General features: G+C 49.3%; 1 protein-coding gene across 2 annotated transcripts; it reads right to left on the reverse strand.

The window, feature by feature from the left end:
* Positions 1–3841: 3841 nt before the first annotated feature.
* On the reverse strand, positions 3842–17400 carry Rnf114 (ring finger protein 114). 2 transcript variants are annotated; one of them, XM_008835167.2, is made up of 6 exons: positions 17201–17386; positions 13920–14070; positions 9913–10019; positions 9486–9600; positions 8042–8149; positions 3842–5521 (listed from the first exon to the last, which is right to left on the reverse strand). In XM_008835167.2, exons 1-6 carry the CDS (start codon positions 17338–17340, stop codon positions 5456–5458), a joined length of 687 nt encoding a protein of 228 aa, XP_008833389.1. In that variant the 5' UTR covers positions 17341–17386; the 3' UTR covers positions 3842–5455. The 2 variants fall into 2 exon arrangements, with proteins under 2 accessions (XP_008833389.1, XP_008833388.1); XM_008835166.3 differs by lacking the exon at positions 3842–5521 and adding an exon at positions 5547–5713 and having other exon boundaries at positions 17201–17400.
* Between the last annotated feature and the right edge of the window lie 1714 nt (positions 17401–19114).

A 19114-nucleotide genomic window follows, 5' to 3' on the forward strand; every position in this document is an offset into this window, starting at 1 on the left:
AGATGGGTACGTCAGGAGCTACAGCAGTTCGACTGGGAACATTGGGAGCTGAGGAAGAAGAGTTCAAGTTGATGTTTAGGTTAGTTCCTGGGCACTGAAGGGTGGTGATACCACATGCAAGAGGGCACCTGGCACATGTGGAAGGCAAGGCTGGCCTGAGGCCAGCAGCCAGGCAGGTCAGTGAGGGAGCAGACTCCAGAGGCAGGAGGCTCCAGAGCAGCATGACTAGAACCAACCATGTGGGCATGCTGACGCAGCTGGTACAGAGGGCACAGTGGTGAGGGCTGAGCCCCTGCGGGAGAGGGAGTGTGAGGCACAGAGCAGTGCAGAGCTTCAACAGCTAAGAGAGGGGCAGGGAGCAAAGCCTGGAGAGGCCGGGTGGCACTGCACAGGACACCAAGAGGGCTGCCGATGTGAAGAGGATGAGGGCTCACACACATGTGGGGTTGGTGCCAAGATCCACGTCAGAACTAATGGTGGGGTGCCCAGGGCAGGCTGGAGTAGTTTGAGAGAATTCAAAGAGAAAAGCTGGGTGTGGTGACACAGAGCACAGGCTGGTAGGCCTGGTCTTTTGAGGCTGAGGCTCTCTCTCTGGCTCAGCTGTTTGGCTGAAGAGTAAGCTCATCCTACTCACGGTGGCGTGCTCTGGAGGAGCCGTTAATAGAGATGGGAACAGAGGGCACAAGGCAAGGTATGGGGGCCAGGGGCTCTGGAAGCCTGAGGGCTCCTGGTTTCTAGTTTTTTTCTGTAGCTCCAGCTAGAGCTTACTATGTAGCCCAGGCTAGCCTCAATCTCACAGAGATCACAGCCTGCCCGCTGGGATTAAAGTTAAAGGCGTCCACCACACCTGGCCTGGCTTCTTTAGGAAGTAGGAAGCAAGGATTTACCAAATAGCCACCATTTACTTGGTTCCTTTTGGACAAGGTCTCTTGTAAAGGATGTTGAAGATATGGTGAACTCCTAATCCTGCTTCTACTTCCTGAGTGGTGGGATGGCAGGCATTCCCCACCAAATCTGGCAATAGCTGCCATTTAGTAACCCCTTACCCTGAATACTTCTTAGTTTGTAATTATATTTGAGTAACGTGTGAATTTTCAGTGTCTAGCATAGCACTGGCTCCTATGTGCTTAAGTAGAGCTGGGTAGGTGGGGCATGCCTGGTTTCCCAACATTTAGGAGGTTGAGGCAGGAAGATGGTCAATCTGAAGCCAGCTTCAACTATGCAGTGACACTGTTTCATAACGCCAAGGCTGGGTGCACTGGAGCATGCCTATAATGCCAGCACTGGGGACTTGGGCAGGAGAATCAAGAGTATCCTTTGCTATATGGTGTTTGAGGCCATCCTGGGTTACATGAGACCCTGTCTCAAAAGACCCAACTAGGGGCTGGAGGGATGGCTCAGTGGTTTAGAGCACTGGGTGCTCTTCCAGGAGACCCAAGTTCAGTTCCCAGCACCTGCATGGCAACTAACAGCTGTCCATAACTTCATTACTAGGGGATCAGAGCCCTCCTCTGGCCTCTGCAAGCATTGCATAGTGAATTCCAGGCCAGCTGGGGCTACAGGGAGACCCTGTCTCAAAAAGGCCAAAAAACAAAACATAAAAAAAATCTTTAGAAAGAGAATTATGTGAAGTCCATACCTGTAATCCCAGCATTTGGGAGTCAGAGACAAAAGGATTGGGAGTCCAAATCATTCTTGACTACTAGTGAGTTCAAGGCTAGCCTGGGGTACACAAGATCGCATTGAATTTTGGGAAGACCCTTTGGGCTGTGGTGGAACATGAACTGAGGTCAGTTAATGGAGAGTCGGAGATCCTGGTGGCTCTTAAAATGCTGGAGGCAGTAGGACAGGGAGAAAACACAGATGGGTACGTCAGGAGCTACAGCAGTTCGACTGGGAACATTGGGAGCTGAGGAAGAAGAGTTCAAGTTGATGTTTAGGTTAGTTCCTGGGCACTGAAGGGTGGTGATACCACATGCAAGAGGGCACCTGGCACATGTGGAAGGCAAGGCTGGCCTGAGGCCAGCAGCCAGGCAGGTCAGTGAGGGAGCAGACTCCAGAGGCAGGAGGCTCCAGAGCAGCATGACTAGAACCAACCATGTGGGCATGCTGACGCAGCTGGTACAGAGGGCACAGTGGTGAGGGCTGAGCCCCTGCGGGAGAGGGAGTGTGAGGCACAGAGCAGTGCAGAGCTTCAACAGCTAAGAGAGGGGCAGGGAGCAAAGCCTGGAGAGGCCGGGTGGCACTGCACAGGACACCAAGAGGGCTGCCGATGTGAAGAGGATGAGGGCTCACACACATGTGGGGTTGGTGCCAAGATCCACGTCAGAACTAATGGTGGGGTGCCCAGGGCAGGCTGGAGTAGTTTGAGAGAATTCAAAGAGAAAAGCTGGGTGTGGTGACACAGAGCACAGGCTGGTAGGCCTGGTCTTTTGAGGCTGAGGCTCTCTCTCTGGCTCAGCTGTTTGGCTGAAGAGTAAGCTCATCCTACTCACGGTGGCGTGCTCTGGAGGAGCCGTTAATAGAGATGGGAACAGAGGGCACAAGGCAAGGTATGGGGGCCAGGGGCTCTGGAAGCCTGAGGGCTCCTGGTTTCTAGTTTTTTTCTGTAGCTCCAGCTAGAGCTTACTATGTAGCCCAGGCTAGCCTCAATCTCACAGAGATCACAGCCTGCCCGCTGGGATTAAAGTTAAAGGCGTCCACCACACCTGGCCTGGCTTCTTTAGGAAGTAGGAAGCAAGGATTTACCAAATAGCCACCATTTACTTGGTTCCTTTTGGACAAGGTCTCTTGTAAAGGATGTTGAAGATATGGTGAACTCCTAATCCTGCTTCTACTTCCTGAGTGGTGGGATGGCAGGCATTCCCCACCAAATCTGGCAATAGCTGCCATTTAGTAACCCCTTACCCTGAATACTTCTTAGTTTGTAATTATATTTGAGTAACGTGTGAATTTTCAGTGTCTAGCATAGCACTGGCTCCTATGTGCTTAAGTAGAGCTGGGTAGGTGGGGCATGCCTGGTTTCCCAACATTTAGGAGGTTGAGGCAGGAAGATGGTCAATCTGAAGCCAGCTTCAACTATGCAGTGACACTGTTTCATAACGCCAAGGCTGGGTGCACTGGAGCATGCCTATAATGCCAGCACTGGGGACTTGGGCAGGAGAATCAAGAGTATCCTTTGCTATATGGTGTTTGAGGCCATCCTGGGTTACATGAGACCCTGTCTCAAAAGACCCAACTAGGGGCTGGAGGGATGGCTCAGTGGTTTAGAGCACTGGGTGCTCTTCCAGGAGACCCAAGTTCAGTTCCCAGCACCTGCATGGCAACTAACAGCTGTCCATAACTTCATTACTAGGGGATCAGAGCCCTCCTCTGGCCTCTGCAAGCATTGCATGCACATGGTACACTTACATATATGCATGCAAAACTCATACATAAAATAAATTGGCAGCTGGAAAGGTGGCTCAGGGGTTAAAAGTACTGGCTGCTCTTGCAGAGGACCTGAGTTTGGTTCCCAGCACCCACATGGTGGCTACCAACAGTCTGCAACTCCAATTCCAGGGGACTGGACACCCCTCTTCTGGCCTCCATGGGCACTGCATGACACAGGTTCACTGAAGTAGAAGGAGGCAAAGCAGCCTTCCCTGGTACTCCCCTTACCCATTGTGAAGGGGGGAGGGTGTTGTGCTTATTTTTCAGAGCAAACAGAACCAGGAGACCCAGCTGATGAAGCCAGGCTGACTTAGGGATAGATGAGAACTATCCCTTGGATCAGCACCTTCCTGAAGACTCTGAAGCCCATAAATTAAATGCTGTTTAATGAAAACACCACACCTTATCAGTTGGATAAATTATGAAATTTATTTATATTTCACCTTTTAAAAGTCAGAACATAAACAAGCCTCACTTTCTGGAAAGTTATCTATTAAAATACACGCAGTATACTGATGCAGATGTTCCTGCTCTGTGATATGGACGTTCTGCATAAGTACCCGAAGTAATGGTTCTGATACCCCCCCCCCCCCCAACTTCTCCTGAGACAATTCAATGCAGTGAGGTCTAAGCAAACTGCTTCCAGAAATGACAGTGAAGAGGCCCTTGGCATGTGAGCCCTTCCAAGTTAACACATTAGGAAAAAAAAGACCCTGCCCCACCTTTGCTATTCTAGGTATCTGAGCTAGCTTTTCCCTGGCAGGAAGAGGCCCACAGCAGTCAGAAGCACAATACTGTGTGCAGCCTCAGCCAAGGCAAACCTTCCACATTCAGACTAGAGTCATGTGACATGAGTGACCCCAAACCCACATGCCTTTGGTCAGTCCAAGGACCTGCTCCTACAGATCAGGCTAGTAGCTCTGACTCAGGCTTCTTGAGCTGCTACTGAGTGAGTGCCCAGTATATAGCTTGTCTTAACTGCCTGCAGGATGCACTGTGCCTTCCCAGCAGTCTTTCCCATGAGACCACAGGGGTGACCCTGATGCCCTACAGCTTCTGCACTCAAAGGCAGGGTTTAAATTAAAACAGAGCCACACAAGGAAACTAGAGTAAGGACACAAAGTGTGACAGCAAAACCACCTCAGGTTAATCTATGAAGTAGACAAACAGTGGCCACGGGGCCAGTCCCCTCCCCCCAGGCTCCTTTACATACCTCAGAACCAGACTGTCAGTGGACACCTGACAGAGGTGCACCCAACTCAGTCACCTTAAAACACTTCATTAGTTTGCAAATGAGTCAGAAGCTACACCCCCTATCTCCTAGCTGACCCTCCTCCCCACTTATGGATCAACACATCTGCTTTCTAACCTAGAACAGTTCCACTAAAAATTTATGGTTATCCTCACCCTAAAAAGGCACCCTTAAGGCATTTAAGACAGAACCAGTCAGTTCTAAGGGCACGTAGGAGGTGTAGGAAAATATCACTAAAAACCTCATTTGCTAAACCCACAGTGTTCACCCTAGGAGGGTTCTTAACTTGGGTCCTGGGATGCTGCCAAAGGCCCTCAACAGCAGTACCCAGCCAAGGAGCTGCTGTCCTGGCCACATGCACTGTTGCAAAGTTCACACCCCTCAGTGCAAGGAAAGGAATCCGTTTCATTGTGCTATTCATGACCCAGGAAGGTCCTGGCTGGCTCAGAGGACCTGAGAGAGGAGCACTGATCAGGAGGGACAAACATGAAGTGGAAGGTGGACTCTCTTCTAAGGAGACTCCAGGGAGTAGCTGGGGGCAGAGGAAGACTAAACACAGGACAGACAAGTTACTGGTGGGGAAGACGGCAATGGCAAGAGCCAAAGGGAAGAGGACTCTGAGCTGGCGCCCATGTCCCTCTGAGAAGTGACTCTGTCCCGAGCCGTGGCTCATTTCCAGGTCTACTTTATAGGCAAGGTACAGGGATCCAAAGCTCACACCCGACCCATAATAGAAGCTCTAGAACATGAGACGGATGGTGAGGACCCAGCTCATTGGTCAATGATGGAGCGCTGCAACACCTGGTTCATCATGTCCTCTTCATCAACATCGTAATCCTGGAGAAAAGACGGCAGCCTCAGCAACTGTTCCCAGTTACCAGGATTCACCTCCAGCAGGAGCTGCCAGGACCAGGCCACTGAGATGTTGTGTAACTGGGAACATTACTTCATCTCTTAGGGTCTCTGCTGCCTCATCATTAAATAAAAATAATTCCTGGGGCTGTAGAGATGGCTCAGTTGGTAAAGTGCCTGCAGTGTAAGCATAAGGACCTGAGTTCAGATCCTAGTGCCATGTAAAGGGAGGGGAATGGAGTTGTGTGTCTGTATTCTCACTGTTGAAGTGGAGATGGGAAACATGGAGGCTTGTCCTGCCAGCCAGCCTAGCCCAGTGGGTGAGCTCCAGATTTAGTGAGAGGCCCTGTCTTAACAAATAAGGTGGAGAGTGACAGGAAAATGCCTGATATTGACCTCTACACATGCATGCACAGGTATACATGAATACACCCCCACGCCCCGACACACACACAGAGGACTGAGTGGCTCAGATAGCACATGGAGCCTGGCATACACCAAGTACTCAGATGTTCACTTTAGCTCATGGGTACAGAACACCTGCACAGTCAGCTGAAGTGCTTCCCAAGTGCTGGCTTCAGAACCCAAGAAAGAACAGGGCTTCTTGAAGGCCATAAAGGCACAGCAGAAACTGTAGTCAAAACCACCTTTTTTTCCTTAAAGACAGTTTCACTATGCAGTCCTGCCTGGCCTGGAAATTGCTATATAGACCAAGCTGGTCTTCAACTCACAGAGACCCATCTACCTGCCTCTGCCTCCGGAGTGCAGGGATTAAAGGTGTGTAACACCACACCTGGTAAAATAACCTTTAATGAGGCAAAATTATCTACTTGGGCAGTTTTAGGAATTATACTCACCTCTACAGCATTAGTAAGATGAACAATTATCTTAAAGTCTTATTTCAAACACTGTCAGCCTGAAAACAGGACCTTCTATAGCCTGGGCTGGTCCTGAACTTGCTAGATAGCGGTAGCTGAGGTTCGCCTTAGTGTCGGCATTACAGGTGTGTGTTCCTACACCCAGGGAGAATTTTTTTTTTTAAAGACAGGGTTACTTTGTAGCCCAGGCTGTCCTCATATTCACTGGTCTTCCTACTTTAGCGAGGTTTTTATTGTTTTTGGTCTTTTTGAGACAGGGTCTCCCTGTAGCCCCAGCTAGCCTAGAACCTACTATGTAGACCAGGCTGGCCTTGAACTCAGAGATCTGCCTGCCTCTACCTGAGTGCTGGGACTAAAGGCATGCGAGATATATATTTTTATGTGTATGAATGTAATGTCTGCATGAATATAAGTGCACCTGTTTTGTGCAATGCCCAGTGAGGTCAGAAGAGGGCATCAAAACCCCCAGAACTGGAATTACAACAGTTGTTAGTGGCCATGTTGAGTGCTGGGAACCAAACCCAGGTCTTCTAAGAACAGCCAGTGCTCTTAACTGCTGAGTCATCTCTTCAGTCCCAGAATAAATATTCTTTATAGCCATTTTGGAATGAGCTTTTTGTCTCAGATCCTGAAATCTATCCATTAAGAACAAACACTTTTTTTTTTTTTTTTTTTTTTTTTTTGTTTTTTTTTTTTTTTTTCTTTTTTGAGCAAGGTCTCCCTGTATCCCTAGTTGGCCTGGAACTATGTACACCAAGCTGGCCTTGATCTCACAGAGATCTGCCTGTCTCTGTCTCCAGAGTGCTGAAATTAAAGACTTGCACCATCAATGGAGACAGCAATACTGGACCTGTTTGGTTTTTTGGGGGGCTTTTTGAGAAAACTCCTGCCTCCACTTCCCAACAAGAGCCCTACCACACTGAGGCCTGTGCTCCTGAGGGTTTTGAAGATTATTACTTTATGTGTGTGAGTGAATGCTACATGTGTGCAGGTCCCTGCAGAATCTAGAAGTAGGTGTCAGAGCCACTGGAGCTGGAGTCACAGGTGGTTGTGAGCCACCTGATATGGGTGCTGGGAACTGAATCAGGTCCTCTGCAAGAGCAAGAAGTGGTGTTAACAGCTGAGAGCCCCACCCTGGTTTTTGTTACTGTTACTTTGTTTTTGTGCTGCTAGAGGTAGAACCAGGGCTTCCTGCATGCTCTGGGTAAGGGTTCAATCACTGAGCCACAGCCCAAGCCAGGCTTGTGTTTCCACATGACAATGTCAGCTGGAGTTGATGGCAGCATGACCTGAGTCATATCCTCAGCTCACGAGGCCATTTCATCACGTGCCTAGTTCTTACGGGTGGCTAAATGCAAATAAGTTCTATGACAGGGAAAAATCACAGTAACAGAAGAAAATGGGCAAAACTGGGAGGCAGAGCTGGGGAAAAAAAAGAGTAAGACTCTTCATGTCTGTCTAGAAAGCCACCAGGGCATCTTAAATCCACTCTGGCATCCACCCACCCATGAAGACATTGTGCAGCTGCCCTTCTGCAGACTGGGAGCTCCTCCTTGGGCAAACAGGCCCCCAGACACCTTTTCAGAAAAGTGAGCAGCAGTGTTCCCTGGGGTGGGAGCAGACTCACCACAAAAGTATCGTAGGAAAATTGGTGGCGGCGCTGGATGTGCTCTATGAAGTTGGCGCTGCGGTAGTTGGGGTCTCCCCAAGGCATAGAGGCACATATCGGACAAACCTGTCAATGAAGCAAGGTATTAGGAACCTAAGGCCTGGTCACCCGGTAAACAAAGTAACCCAGAGAACACTGGGAGTCTGTTACTCAATTCCATTTGAGCAGAGGTAGTGGTGCATGCTTGTGACCCCAGCACTGAGGAAGCAGAATCAGGGCATTCAAAGTCATAGATGACCATATAACAAGCTGGAGGCCAGCTTGGGCTACATGTTACTAATCCGAGGACAGCGGATGCTCAGCACAGGCTGCCCTGCAGTGTCTGTCTACACATTCCACACCATCTTCATCAACCCCTTGGGCTGGCATAGCTCACAGGAGGGGGAAGGCAGCACCATGGGTCTTACACCTCAGGTGGCAGAACTCCTGATCCTCCTTTTCCTGAGCCTATGCTCTGCTCACAGTTTCTAACCCAAGGCAGCAGGAAGGCCACCAGCTTTGCCCACTCAGTGCACGATTTGGAGATAAAGCTGACTGCTCAATTTCCTGGAACTCAGACAGTGGGTAGCAATTGGCATTAAGATCCCAGGCTTCCCTTCTTGAATCTGAGAGGCATGCTCAGCTTCCTTAAACTCAGAGCTGGAGTTTGCCTCCTGAATGCATGAAAGCCCCTCTAAATTAGCTCAGGCCCACATCCAGGTCCTTTACAGGTCACCTCTCATTAGGGAACCTGGAAGTACTGCCTACTTCTTGAGCTGATGAGACCTCTTAAACTGGTTATGACAATACCACATTATCCTGACACTTTTTGGGTTGGTGATGTGGCTCAATTTGCCTATGATGTGCAAGGCCCTGGTGCTAATACCCAGAATTGAAATAAAACCAACCTATCTGGAGCTGGGCATGGTGGTACAGGCCTAGAACCCTGGCACTTAGGTGAAAGCAGGAGTATCAGAAGTTCAAGGTCATCCTTGGCTACCTGGTGACTCTGAGGCCAGCCTGGGCTACATGAGACACTGTGTCAAAAAAAAGTGATTTTATAAGATAATGTTAAGCTATACACTGATGTATTTAGTATTTAGGGAGTAAAAGATAACAGTATCTCTAACTTCTTCCCAAATGGCTCATCAAAAAAACATGCATACATTGCCAAAGGTGGTGGTGCACACCTTTAGTCCCAGCACTCTGGGGGCAGAGGCAGGCGGATCTCTGAGATGGAGGTCGGCCTGGTCTGACTGAAGAGCTCCAGGCCAGCTATGGCTAGAGACCCCCTGTCTAGGGGAAAAAAACTACGCATTTGTGAATCTAGGTGAAAGGTACATGAGATTTCGCTGTTCATCTTGCAATTTTCTGTAAGTCTGACTTTTACCTAATCAAAAAAGAGGAAAAAAGTAACTCTTACAACAGCTTTGGTATCTGTGCTGTGGGATAACTTGCAGTGCTCCACAAGTCCTTCCTGGTCAAAGTTCTTCTCAGGGCAGTAAGGACAAGGAAAAGTGTACCGGTTTGGAACATTCCTGGGAGGTGAGACACAGAAGAAACATCTTGAGAACCTTTCCACCCAACTCCAACGGCTGCATACGTCAAAGAGCAAGCTCACTGCTGATGCACTAGGATTCTGACCACACTTCAAAGCTGAGTGTTCGGATCATCAACAGCACAGCTAACGTAGAACAAATGAAGACCCCATCTGAATCTGTCAACGACAGCCAGCATAGTGACCACACCACCTCCAACTTCCCAAATTCATACAGCAAACCCTTGGACATGAAGCATCCTCATCTTTCTAGCTGAAGGTGGACTCTAGCCAAGGGTGGTGGGGTCATTACCTGGGCTGAAGGGATGCATCCTTGGCGGTGGCCTTCACGCCCTCCATGATGTAATTCTGGTACTTGGAACATGAAGCCACGTGGGCCCGGATCTTAGATAGGAAGAACTTGAATAGGAAGAGAGGGACCCACAAGTTAGTGAGGAGCTTTTATCAGGCACAATCCCAAATCAAGGGCACAATGACAGCTAGATCTGCATCACCCTGGTGAACAGCCTCACCACTCCTGACTACGCCAGGAGCTCATGCAGGTTCTTCACTGATGCCAAGACTAGCATCTCACTTGACCAGATCCCAGCACTGCCTCCACTGTGAAATGCCTCCTAGAGGCCTAGGCCTGCTTTCCTCACCATCTGGACTATCTGCTTACCCAGACATTCCAAATCCAGGCATGTTTTAAAGTTTTCTACACTCACATTTACTAATTTTTGTGCATGCAGTGTGTGTGTGTGTATATAGCTATTCCACCTTGTTTGAGATCAGGTCTCCTTGTTGCTAGGTAAGCCAGGTGAACTGGCCCACAGCTTTGAAGACTCCTGTCTCTGCCTTCCATCTCCCTGTAGAGCACCCCAGAACTCCAGGTGCCTGTGTGACTACATCTAGCTTTCATGAGGGTTCTGAGCTCAGGTCTCAAGCTGGCAGGTTATACAACAAGAGCTTCTAGTTGCAGGCCCTACACTCACATTTAAATTGGTATTTTAGCTGGGCGTCATGGCCCGTACCTGTAATCTAAGCTCCCGGGAGGTAGAGGCAGGAGGATCAGGAGTTCAAGGTCATCTTCAGCTACACAGTGAATTTGAGGTCATGGTGGGCTACACGAGACCCTGCTTTAAAAAAAAATTAAAAACAAAAAAAAAGTCTCTTTGCAGTGAGCCCTCAGTGATTCCATTATGTACAACAGAGAAAAGCAAACACATAAGCGATAAGAGGCTAGGAACCCTGCTAAAGTCTTCAACAGACTGCACTGAATCTTCTCTAAAAGGAAGAAATCTGAATTCCTTAAGTCCTAGAGTGTACAACAGAAATATGGAAAGAAAAATCCTAGAAGAGTGCTGCATCACAGGGCCTCCCTTCCTTACATGCTGCTGAGGTCTGAATAGGGCCTCACACATGCAAACCAGAGCTCTACTGCCAATACATTTCTAGGCATGCCCCCGGCCCCACCCCCCCTGCGGACGGGGATGGTGAGGGGGCACTGAGGATGACACCCAGGTCCTGGTAGGTAAGTGCTCTACTGCTGAACTCTGTCTCCAGCTGTGTTGTGTTTTTTGTTTTTGATACAGTGTCTCCCTATAGTTCCAGCTGGCCTAGAACTTATTCAGTAGACCAGCCTGGCTGGCCTCCGTCTCACAGAGATCAGTCTGCCTCTGCCTCCGAGTGCTGGGATTAAAGACTTGTGCCACTATGACAGGCTAGTTTTTTGTCTTTTTACTACCTCCCCCTTTAGAGACAGGGTTTAAAACCCAGGCTGACCTGAAGCAATCCTCTGGTCTCCTAGGAGTTCTTACAGAAAAACTAAGAAATGAAGGGGGGTAAAGGGAAGAGATGCTTTTCTAAAGGTACAGTACAATCATTAATTTTTATTTTACTTTGAGACAGGGTCTCATCTAGCCAAGCTGGCCCTGAACTACCTTCCTTGCCACTACCTCCCCAGTGCTGGGATCACAGGCATGTGCCACTACACACAGCTCCAGTAATCTTTAACATGGAGAAAATTAAAAGCAAACTGGGTAGAAAAGTGTGCAAGGAACACTGAGGTAAACTAGGCTTCATGGTGCAGGCTTTGGGATCTGGTTTACTTAGGAAGTTGAGGCAGAAGAATCTCAAGTTTAAGGCCTGCCTGGGTAACTTTACCAAGTTTTGTTTCAAAGTGTGGTGGTGCATGCCTCTAATCCCAGTGCTCAGGAGGCAGAGGCAGGAGGCTCTCTGAGTTCAAGACCAGCCTGGTCTACATAGAGTTTTCCAGGCTAACCAGGTCAGAGTGAGACCCTGTCTCAAAATAAAAAGTTCAGGCATAGCTCAGTGGAGCACATGCCTAGTTACCTGGCATGTTCAATCCTCATTACCTGGAGAGAGAGAGAGAGAGAGAGAGAGAGAGAGAGAGAGAGAGAGAGAGAGAAAAGACACTATCGAGAGAGATCGAGATCTGAATTTGTTAGAAAGTGGTAATAGCCAGGCATAGTAGTGCCTGCCTTTAGTCCCAGGACCAGGAGGAAGAGGCAGGTAGATCTCTGTGAGATCAGGACCAGCCTGGTCTACATAGTGAGATCCAGGCCAGCTGGGGCTACAGGAGACACTGTCTCAAAAAGACAAAAAAGGAAAAATTTTCCAATTCCTGAGCTACCAAGATGGTGCTGTTGTTCCCCCAGCTCAGGAATTGTTGCCTTTAAGCTGTCAACCAAGGAGCTCCCATTTAAGGTAAGAACTAGCCCTGTACAAATTGTAACAGTCTCACTATGCACCCCAATGCTAAATCACTCTGAAAAGAAGGAAGTGGTAGATAACTCCTCACTATGGCCATCTACACTATGTTAAAAAATAATGAAACATGTTGGGCGTGGTGGTGCATACCTTTAATCCCAGCACTTGGGAGGCAGAGGCAGGCGGATCTCTATGAGTTCAAGGCCAGCCTGGTCTACACAGTGAGTTCTAGGACAGCTTGGGCTACAGGGAGACCCTGTCTCAAAAAGACACCCCCCCCACCACCAAAAAAAAGAAACTTAAAACTGGGCATGGTGGCCCATGCTTGTAATCTCACCATCCAGGAGGCAGGAGATTAGGTGATCAAGGTATACAGTGAGTTTGAGAGCTGCCCTGGGCTATAGGAAACCCAGTATAAAAAGGGAGGAAGAGAAGAAAGAAGTTAGTTACTGGGCTTGATGGCTCATGCTTGTGATCTCAGCACCTGAGAGGTAGGGAGGCAAGAGATCAGCTCAAGGCCAACCTTGGTCATGGGAGACCCTGTCTTTCAAAAACAAAAACAAGAAAACAGCATTGGGGAGGCAGAAGCAAGTAGACCTCCGTGAGTTCAAGGTCAGCCTGCTCTACATTAGGGTATTCTATACTTTTTGTACTGCCTGGAATCAATAAAAATTGTAATGATTTATAAACCAGTAAGGAAAATAAAGCAACTTTCCAAATGTAACAGCAACTGCACTCAACCCTGATGAAAGCACACCAAGAGCACATGCATTCCAAATGCTGGACACTGCCTAGAAACCGCCACTACCGTCACCAGCCTCAAGAGCTAAAAAGCTGAGCCATTACATTTACATCTCCAATGATACATTATGACACTTTCCTTTGACCTCAATGCAGATTGTCTCATATATCCCAGGCTAGCCTATATAGATAGCTAAGAATGACCTTGAATGTCTGGTTCTCCTACCTCCACCCTTAGAGTGCTAGGACTACAGGTGTGTACCACCACACCTGGTATATAGGGTCCTGGGAATGGAACCTAGGATTTCCCATGCTAGGTAAGCACTCTCCTGAATGAGCCACATCTGGAGCCCTAGATTTTAAAAAATTTTTATTTTATTTTTTTGGTCTTTTTAAGACAGGGTCTCCCTGTAGCCCCAGCTGGCCTGGAACCTGCTATGTAGACCTGGCTGGCCTTGATCTCACAGAGATCTGCCTGCCTCTGCCTCCCAAGTCCTAGGATTAAAGGAATATGCCACCAGCCTGGCTCCTATTTTTCATTTTTTAGAACAATCATGAACTACCCTTAGTCTAATTAAAATCAAGCACATTTTAGAATAAAAATCAACTTTTTTTAGACAGGGTCTCATGTAGCCCAGGCTAGCTTAATCTTCCTGCTATTACTTTCCAAGTGCATGGATTAGAAGTGTACACCACACCTAGCTGAAAATGGGTCTTTGGAGGGGGAGAGGGGAACCTAGGATAACTGATTTCTATGGCTTTTAAAGGTAAAATATATAAATCACTGTGACGGTGTTTACCCATCTCATCACTGAAAGACACTGACTCCACGTCCCGTCCACATACATTCTTACGGCAGCCATGGCATGAAGTCTCTGTGCTCTCCATCTGCCGCTCGAGCTCCAGAGCTCGGACGCCAGGTGCCAGAGCGCTGCGACACACCCCACAGACAGGTTTCTTCGGCTTCAGACATTCCTGCAGGCATGCAGAGCAAAAGCTAGAACAAGACATACAGAGAAGCTTGTCATGCATCGTGAAGACAAGACAGCAAATGTGGATCAACTCTGAAAAAAAACACCAATGAACAATGGGTTAAAAACAGCTTTTTCTCTGTTCTGATTCAAATACCAAGTCCTTCCAGGCCACAGACTCTATTTGGGCTTGGGGAGACCATGGAGAACACACAGGTCCAGTAACACACACACAAGTCCCCTGCTGCACGGTAGGTACTTTAGCCTTTGGGCGGAGTGCCTGCTACTCGGGAATCTTGGGGTTTTCTGAGCCCAGATTTCTCATGTGTGAATGAGAAGCTAATACCCACCTGGAGGGTTGTTTGGAGTATGGACTGTGTATGGCGGACAGTTAATTCAGTGTCCAGCACATGGAACACAGAGTAAACGGAACTGCCATCATTAGAGGTGAAAGCAGAGCATTCTGGGGACACAGAAAACCCAACAGAATGAGCTATAACCCAGACCTGGGCTGGCCAGACTTCTGACAGTCTCTGGGATCCACCGTAAGATCCCAGCAGAGAAAGGGCAGAATATTCAGGCCCTCAGAATTAACCACCCCCCTTTTTTTCAAAAGTAGAAAATTTGTACAAAGGCAAAGCAGACAGTAGAGATCAGAAAGACACTGCAAGGAGCAACAGCCGCAGATGAGTGAGCACTCAAGAGGTAGGTTCAAAACTTTCTAAAATCTAAAGTTTTCCTCCAAAGCAGGAGAGGGTCAAAGGTTTTTTTGAAAGCAAGGTATTAAAACTGAATCCAAGTTTCAGAAAAATCAACTCTGGCATGCTACAGACAACAGCACTTTTGCTTTTTTAGGTGAAGAAAGATGAGGCCAAAGTGCAAAACTAACAAATGACTCAGGGCAAGGGCTCCGAAGCCTGCCAGAAGCCAGGAAACGCAGGCTGGTTCAGAGAGGCAGCACTGGTGGCTTAATGAGTTGGGAGATGACAAAGGTGCTGTTGACCACTTTAACTTTTCTTAGGGCAAAGTGGAGCCCAGACCAAGTCCCTGAGTCCCCTAGAATGCTACATTCTAAGTTGAAGAAAACACATGGAAATTTCATATGGTACAAAGTATACGGAGGAAATAAAACACAGAGCTTAGCAGGGGGAGCACAGGAAGCTTCTGTCGGGACACTGAACTGAAAGCCAGAGGCTGTGCACAGCAGGAAACACCAAGGGCTGTGAAGTGCAGTTGGGAGGGCTTTCAGGCTGATGTTGTAGACCAGACAGAAAAGACAAGGCGGGGTGAGCAGGGCCTCTGCAAAGGCAGGGCCAAGAGTAACTCAAGACAGCACAGTGAAAGCAGCCCAGCATGCAGATAAAAGCAGCTAGCTAATGGTCTATCACATGCCTACCAGCCTCGGGCATGTCTGAGCTAGAACAGGCAAGCAGCCAACTGCTAGGATGCCTGTGTGCACTGGGCTGACTTTCAGTTTCTACTTCCTACTATCAGGTGTTTCTAGTACAGCCTTCCTGTCAGTGTGGCCAGCTTCCCTCCCCTTCCTTCCCAGGCCGTATTTGCTAGACTGGAGAGGGTATGGCTGCTCAGGGCTTGACAGGTCTATCAAAACGCAATGCCCGCAGCACAGCTGTGGGGGATGCTCAAGTTTCCAAGAACAAACGCTAGAAAGCAGCTAGGTGAAGTACTTGGGTGAGATTAAGGGAGACTTGAGCTGCCCTCATCACCGTGTATCTGCCGTCAAATAGCATCAAAGTGCTGGGCAGTGCGCTTAGCTTCAGAGCCAGTGCTGCCCCTGCCCTCTGGCCTAGGAGCCATTCAGGGAAGCCTCAAATTCTTTGGCTTTTCAATCAGGTCAAGACATTTTACAAACCTTAATGGACCCCTCCCAACACCCTTGTAATACCTTCCTACACAATGCTGGAGCACTCATTAGCTCTTTTTTAAGTGCTACATTTATGTGTGTGCCTCTGCTCCTGTGGAGGTAAGGACAGCGTTTTCCTTTTTTCGGGAAATCAGTTCTCTCCCTCCACCCCGTGGATCCCTAGGCATAAACTCAGGTCATCTGGCTCTGGTGGCAAGCTCCTTTCCCATTAAGCCATCTTGCTGACCCAGTGCTTATTTAAAAATCAATGTCCTGGGCTATAAACCTGAGGGAAAACTCTCTTTTCCACTCTACCCTTCTGACAACAGAGGGCACGAAAACACCCTGGTCAGTTGACTGCAAAGGACTATGACTTGGCTGTGCTTGGCACTGGGACATGGTCCTCTGTCTTCACCATCTCTCCGGGTCGCTCTGTACAAGAAACAAGCAGGCAAACGCTGCCCAGGAGAGAAGTGAGGGAGTCCACACTGCCGCCTGAAGCTCGAGATCTGGGGTGAGTGGCGGGGAGGTGGGTGTGAGCCCCTCAACTTAACTGCAAAGAGGCACGGCCCCGGGCAGAAGGAACTTACTGCAGACTTGACAGTAACAAGCAGCCAGTGGTGCTCAGGAAGCCCTGCTGTCTTGCCGGGAAGGTTCTCTGAGTAGACCCTTGCAGCACACCTGATCCTGCAGAGCCTCAGGCCTCCAAGTTTACTCACCTGGAAAAGGCTGACCACGCCCCCATCCTCCCCACCCCGGGGCAGGATGCCAGCACCTGCCGATTCTGGTCACCAGAACCAATGCCCACGGACAATCAGAGGGGGCCCAGAGGCTATGTCAACTTCCCAGTGTTCTCAGCTGAGGGGTGTCTGAATGTGCGATGGGGCGAGAATTGGATTCAAACCCTGCCATCCTCCGTCCTCGCGCTCCATCTATATAATCAGCTGACTGCGCCGGCGTATTCAGGCCTCTGGCCCGGAAGCCTACCTGACAAGGCTCGCCTGGCACCGAGCGGCGCACCTAGCTCTGAGCACCCGCAGCCCTCCGCTGGCGACGTGGCTTTTGTTATGGTCGAGCTCCACGCTCCTCGCTCCTTCCCCGGCGCCCGCCACCACCACTCGGCCGCCCGTCCGGCTCCCATCCGGGCCCTGAGGCCGCGTTTCTCCAACTCCCGGCGCCCCGCGGACTCGGCGGACTACGGCCCCGGCTCCGGGGAACCTGACAGGCCACTGAGACGCCGCCCGCCGCCTGCGCTCCCGTCCCGCCCCGTCAGGTCCGCCCCCGCCACTTACACGTGTCCGCAGAGCACCTGCACCGGCTTCTCGTACACCTCCAGGCACACGGGACACGTGAAGCGGCCGAGGGGGTCGGCCTCGGGCGTGGGCCTCGACAGCTGCGCAGCGCCCTCCCGGAGCTGTTGCTGCGCCGCCATCTTGTCCCCATCGAGCGCAGCGGAGCGCGAGGATGAGGCGCCGAGAGGGCGAGGCCGCCAGAGTCGGCGCACGCGCGGTGGGCGTGGCTGGAAGCGGCTGGTGGGCGTGGTCAGGTCAGGCGCTGGCAGCTGGGGATGGGGCTGGCTGCAGGACGCCCGCCGGCCCTTTCAGGCTGCATCCTCTACACCAAATTAATTCTGTCAACAACCTACCTGCGTTTGGAAATGGCACCTCCCCCACTTGAGCCCCCAGATGCGAAGGCCTCCCACCCAGACATGTTCATCGCAGCCTGATGGAGCCTAAAAAGGGGACCCAGCCACAACATGCCCACGTGCTTCACCACAGGCACTACAAGACCAGGGACCTGTGTTGTTGGTCTTAGCCAAAGGCCTAAGAAGCAGGTGTTATAAATATACATTGTAAGGGTTTAAATAAGTTTGGGGGTAGTTTGTTTGGCAGCAGCAGATTTAACTATTACAACCTTCTTTGAGTTATTTTTTTTATAACTGTTATAAAGTTACAAGAGCACAGACCCTTTTCAAGGCTTTATTTTATATTTGTGCTACCTAATACTGTAACAATTTTAATTTTAAAACATTATCTTTGTGGGTTTTTTTGTAGTGCTGGAGTTGGAGGTAGGTCCTCATAGATGCTAGGTAAGTGCTCTTCCACTGAGCTGTACCTCCAAGCTCTAAACTGAAATACATTCCTTGGATGAAGTGACTCACATCTGTAATCCCAGGACTTGTGAAGCTGTCAAGAGTTTGAGGCTAACCTGCAAAACACAATGACTTCCAGCGTTCCAGGCCAGTCTGGCATATAATGTGAGACCTTGTCTCAAAAAAAAAAAAAAAAAAAAACCCCAGAAACCAGACACAGTGGCCCCAAGTGTTTAATCCCAGCACTCGGGAGGCAGAGGCATGCGGATCTCTGTGAGTTCAAGGCCAGCCTGGTCTACATAGTGAGTTCCAGGACAGCTGGGGCTACAGGGAGACCCTCTCACAAAAAGACCGAAAAAAAAAAGCAAAAAACAAAACAAAAACATTAAATATAATTAAATTCACTGGCGTGGTGCTGCACGCCTTTGATCCCAGCACTCTGGGGGCAAAGGCAGGCAGATCTCTGTGTATGGAGGCCAGCCTGGAAGAGAGTTCCAGGCCAGATGGGGCTACAGAGACAACCTGTCTCAAACAACAAGTTAAATTAATCCCAGCATTTGGGAGGCAGAGGCAGGTGAATCTCTGTAAGATCAAGGCCAGCCTGCTCTACATAGCAAGTTCCAGAACAGCTGGGGCTACAAGGAGACCCTGTCTCAAAAGGCAAAAAAAAAAAAAAAATTCCATTATTCTGTCTCAGGAACCACATGTGACTGGTGGCTAGGTATTAGATGAAGCAGATGTACAGAATTACTCACAGAAAGTCCTCTGGACCAATCTATGCAATGCCCAGCAAAGTATTGATCACAGTGGAAAAGACTGGGGCAGCATAAGACATGGGAGGGGAGGATGGGGGGAACGACACCAGGGGCCCTCATGAAGAAAGGAACCCGGCCTAGCTCTTGTGTGGCCTGAACCTTCTGCCAATTTCATGGATCCTTTTGTTTTGAGTCAGTGTCTATGTAGCCTTTGAGGGCCTGGAACTCTCTCTGTAGACCAGGGTGGCCTTGAATTTCTGAGAGCCTCCTGTCTCTGTCCCTTCTGAGTGCTGAGATTACAGGCATGTACCATCATGCCCAGTTTAAATATTTTTTTTGTGTATATGTGTGCCTATGTT

The sequence above is a fragment of the Nannospalax galili genome, unplaced genomic scaffold, assembly GCF_000622305.1.
Source record: "Nannospalax galili isolate Female #2095 unplaced genomic scaffold, S.galili_v1.0 scaffold596, whole genome shotgun sequence".
NCBI classification, from domain to species: Eukaryota; Metazoa; Chordata; class Mammalia; order Rodentia; family Spalacidae; genus Nannospalax; species Nannospalax galili.